This window comes from Anopheles stephensi, chromosome 3, assembly GCF_013141755.1.
Source record: "Anopheles stephensi strain Indian chromosome 3, UCI_ANSTEP_V1.0, whole genome shotgun sequence".
Taxonomy (NCBI): domain Eukaryota; kingdom Metazoa; phylum Arthropoda; class Insecta; order Diptera; family Culicidae; genus Anopheles; species Anopheles stephensi.
In genome coordinates, this window is record NC_050203.1 from 44,774,069 (window position 1) to 44,778,323 (window position 4,255).

General features: G+C 42.3%; 1 protein-coding gene across 1 annotated transcript; it reads left to right on the top strand.

Moving 5' to 3' along the window:
* The first annotated feature begins 1,968 nt into the window (after positions 1-1,968).
* On the top strand, positions 1,969-3,731 carry LOC118509234. Its single transcript, XM_036049543.1, has 2 exons — positions 1,969-2,093; positions 2,165-3,731. The coding sequence occupies exons 1-2, from the start codon at positions 2,083-2,085 to the stop codon at positions 3,729-3,731; spliced, it is 1,578 nt and encodes a 525-aa protein (XP_035905436.1). The 5' UTR covers positions 1,969-2,082.
* The last annotated feature ends 524 nt before the right edge of the window (positions 3,732-4,255 follow it).

Sequence of the window (4,255 nt, forward strand, 5' to 3'; positions counted from 1 at the left end):
TGCGGATGGATGGGGTTCATCGTAACGTTATTAGTTGATTACATTACCTATTATCGAGATTATCGTCCCGGGAGTATGGAAGAAGTCATCTACCAACGAGGCCAATTGCTGTGACGCGTTGCATATAAAAAAGGAAACCCACAAACATGAGTGTGTAATCTATCTGGCAGTTTGTGATATCGCGACCAAATGAATGGACATGTGAAAAAAATGAAATTTGTTATAGCAGTAAGAACAATTGCTCGCAACAACACAGCGAAAAACAGGAAAATTACACGAACACTTATTAAATGTACCAAAATTCTATCTGTTACATCTAAATTATTTACTTACTAGTAAGGCTGCAGAATGTCTGCATACCGCTCACGGTCTTGCAGCTGTTCCAATATTCAGGCTGTTCTGGCTGTCCGATGACATTCTCATGACATGTCCTCCCAGTCTATCAGAGCCAAACGTGCATACTTCGTAAAGCTCGTAGAGATCGTCATTGTAACAGACTCCTCGAATGTCTTTAATGTATACGTGGTTAAAAATCCTTCAGAGCATATTCAGATCAAAGGCGGATAAGAGGGTTTCATCGATATGGACAGTGTCCATGCCTCAGAGGCAAGCGCAGATTCAACATCCCAATCGGAATGGAATATGGGGCCCCTTACCACATTAGAATACTTACCGTGTGGTTTCGTTGTTTGTTAGGGGCCTCTTTTGAGGACGCGGGCCTCGCGACCGCTCAGTCCGCGTACCGTAGAACCCGCCAATGCTCGGAGGCATATGTGAGTGCCAGGATTATAAATGTTCTATGCGGGTCAAGCTTTGTGACAGCACTCCTGTACTATGTTGTTGTCGGTGCTGTCTTTGTCCAAGATAGGTAAAGTTTTGGACGACTTGCGAAGATGCAAACACCTATCTGTACATTGTCCCATCTTTAGTCAGTGTTTGTAAGCCGTTGGTGAAGCCAACATTAGTTTGGTTTTCAGCTCATTAATCTGCTATCAGGGGTTCAGGTCCGCCTGCTATACCCTTTGGTATGCTTCTGCTACATAGCAGAGCCTCAAAACAATGATGTCTAAGTCATCAGCATATATCTGAATCTAGATTGACATATAAAAGATCTTCTGAGTCTCTGATGGCCTTCTCTAGCGTCAGATTTAAGCCGCATAAGTCAAGCAAGTTTATCCCTTTAGCTCAGGATCTTGGTAAAACCACGTTAACTTGAGATGTCATGTCGGTCATTGCCATTCTTAGCAGCTTGTTACAGTTGGTCTGGACTCCTAATGCCTTGACTGGGATTGATTTTATTTCATTGATTAGTGCATGGGGACCGATATAGTAAACTAAGCTTTATCGATTCTTAATCACTGAAATGTTGTCCGAAAAATTATCCCAACCAACATATTCATCTCAACATGATAGCCCATCCCATCCACGATTTCGCAGCATTCGTTTTGTTAGCGATAAATGCATTCCAAATTTCTAACCACGCGGTGAAAGCTACGATGTAGTGCTCCAAAGTGTCAAACCGCGTAGGGCCAGCCCCATAACTCAGCCAGTTCGGCGATGGAGTGTGGTACATCTTTTCAAACAGAAACCTTTCGCCACAGAACGATGCAGAACTGATCGCTCGTCGCGTAATCCATCCAGCGTTAGCAGGCCGGCGGCAACATGCGGCGGCACAGATTAAGAAAACGTTCGCGTTGGCCGTGTTGAAAATTCGCTTTCGTTTTCATCGCACCCTTAAAAGCAACGGAATGATTTACAAGGCATCGCCGTTTGTCGCATGCTTTTCGGCTAATTAAAACACACAAAAGGTTTCTAAAGGTTACACGCGACGTCATGAATATTCACTCCGAAGAGTATACTTACGGTCGGTCGAATACAGCCGACCAGCAAACCTGGTACTGGTTGGTTCGGGCAGAGTGGATACAGAAGATTTTAAAACGACTGTCGCGAGAGACCGTTACGGTGAGTATAAATAAAGCTTAAGCAACGAAGGGCTCTCGGGATTATTCTGCAAACTGTGTCGTTCGTGTCCGGGTGGATGCAGGAGCTCAGGGCCTACCGACGTTAAGGTTGATCGCAGTGATGTTGATTAGGTAAGTAAAACTCTTTTTCGATTAAAATTGATTTTTAACTAAACTAACTCAGTTTTCCTTACATTCTTTAGATTCATAACTTTTCTACTCTCCCTGCATGTATCCAAAACACTTCACCTGATGGAAAACGCTAAATGGTATGAAGAAAAGCTAGGCGATGTTCAGGAGATCGCTGCATTCGTGTGCGTTAATTTACATCTGGATTTGGTAAAACATCGCCATGAAGCTGAACTTCTTACAAATGGTTCGCAAACGTTGCATCTAATGTGTGAACAATTAATTGAGTCGAAAACTTACGATCGCTGTAAAACGATTTTGCGCTACGATTTACCTGACTACAGCACGCTAGCCGATCAAATTAGGCTAAGTACTAGTGAGGCCAGATACAGTCCTGACGATCACAGGAAAAAAATCCAATACCAACGTACTGTTACTTTAGACATGTTTAGCTATGACATCTTCAATCAAAACCTAGATTCTGTAAACACGAGTTCCAATGCGGAAGTTCTTGCTGGAATGCTACAAGACTTAGCACAAACAGTCACACGAAAGCAGCAAGTAGTTAGCATGCTCACGAAACCTATCGAAGATGATTTTTATTTTAAATCGTTGCACTCTCTAATGACGTTATCGGAGAGGAATCAATTACTAGCAAAAATAGTTTATCATTGCAGTACATTAAAGTACGCAGTCAATGCTGATGTAACTACTCTAATCCGTATTTTAGAAGCCGTGCATTGCAAACGCTTCGTCTCGAATGATCACATTTTGGTGAAATTGAGTGTACCGCTTGTAAAGGAAAAAAACTATAAGGCTCTTAAATTAACCATACTGCCAGCAGTTAACGATGACGTGCTGGTGTTTCCACAAATTGACAAGGACGTCTTTTTTGTTGATGAAAATAAACATTTCGTAGGCTCCATCAACTACAGCACCTTTAGAAACGTGTGCCAATCGCTATCCGGTACATTTATTTGTAACTTTGCACGCATTAGGAAGGACAAGAATGCACCGCACAATTGTGTGTCTGCTTTAGTGTTTGGTCAACGAACAACCGCGTGCCAGACGTTGGTAATGCGTAGCAAACAAAATGTTTGGCTGGCTACACAAAACCCCAACAGTTGGTTGTACATATTTCCCCGAAAAGAGTCAATGCTGCTAACGGTGGATGGTAAACGGACTAAGAAAACCTTTCATGGCACTGGGTTGTTTAACCTTGTTCCAAACTCGACTGCCCAATCGGATAGCTTCGTGATACGATATACAAATGAGCCTCATACAGCTCGTGGACAAATCAGACCGTTGCCTTTTAATGTAAGCTGCCAGACGATCAACGCTATGTCGATATTGAATGGCTCTGAACCACAATCACCCACGAGCAGAGTGTTGCTAACTCAGGAAGAAAAACATTTCTTGTTTGCTTCGGGAATCGATGAAAATCTGCTACACCATTTGTGGAAAATGCAACAAGCGTCCACCGAGGATGATCCTAATACGGTGCTGTACAATGTGCTTACCGTGATCACGCTGGTGATCGTTATGTTTTGTCTACTCATAGTTTCGCTTTGCGACACAGGCAAACAGGATTTGAATGCTCATCATGATAAAGAAAGTCCCATCTTTGTAGTAAATATGTAACGACAAGAAACAATTTTGCTGAGGACAAAGGTGGTAGTCCTGAAGAATCAATAAAAAGCTCGACTGAAGACAAATAAAAATTTGAAGATGTTTTCAATAACCAGAACCCTATTGCTTTTATAACGTATGCCAAGGTAAGATCAGGTGATCACTTTGAGTCATCGTAATGGAATGTTCAAACACGAGGTAGCCCGTCAAACCATATCGATTTTCTATTCCACCCGAAACATGTCCACGTTCTAAAATTCACAACAAAACAAAAAATATTCTAACCATCCATGGACATGCTTCTACAGGTAGAATTTGTTACTAAATGGTTGTTTTCTACCATAGCAAAACACAGAGGCATGTCGCAACCATATTCCGGTAGCATTCAACCTGCCCATAATCAACCCGAGTTAGGGTTCTCAAGGGCCCAAAAGAAATGCCCAAGAGCAGGGCATAAATGGTGGTGTACAAAAAAACAACCTGCACCTTCAAATCCATACGAACATTTTGATCCTTTGACATGACAAAGGATCGGG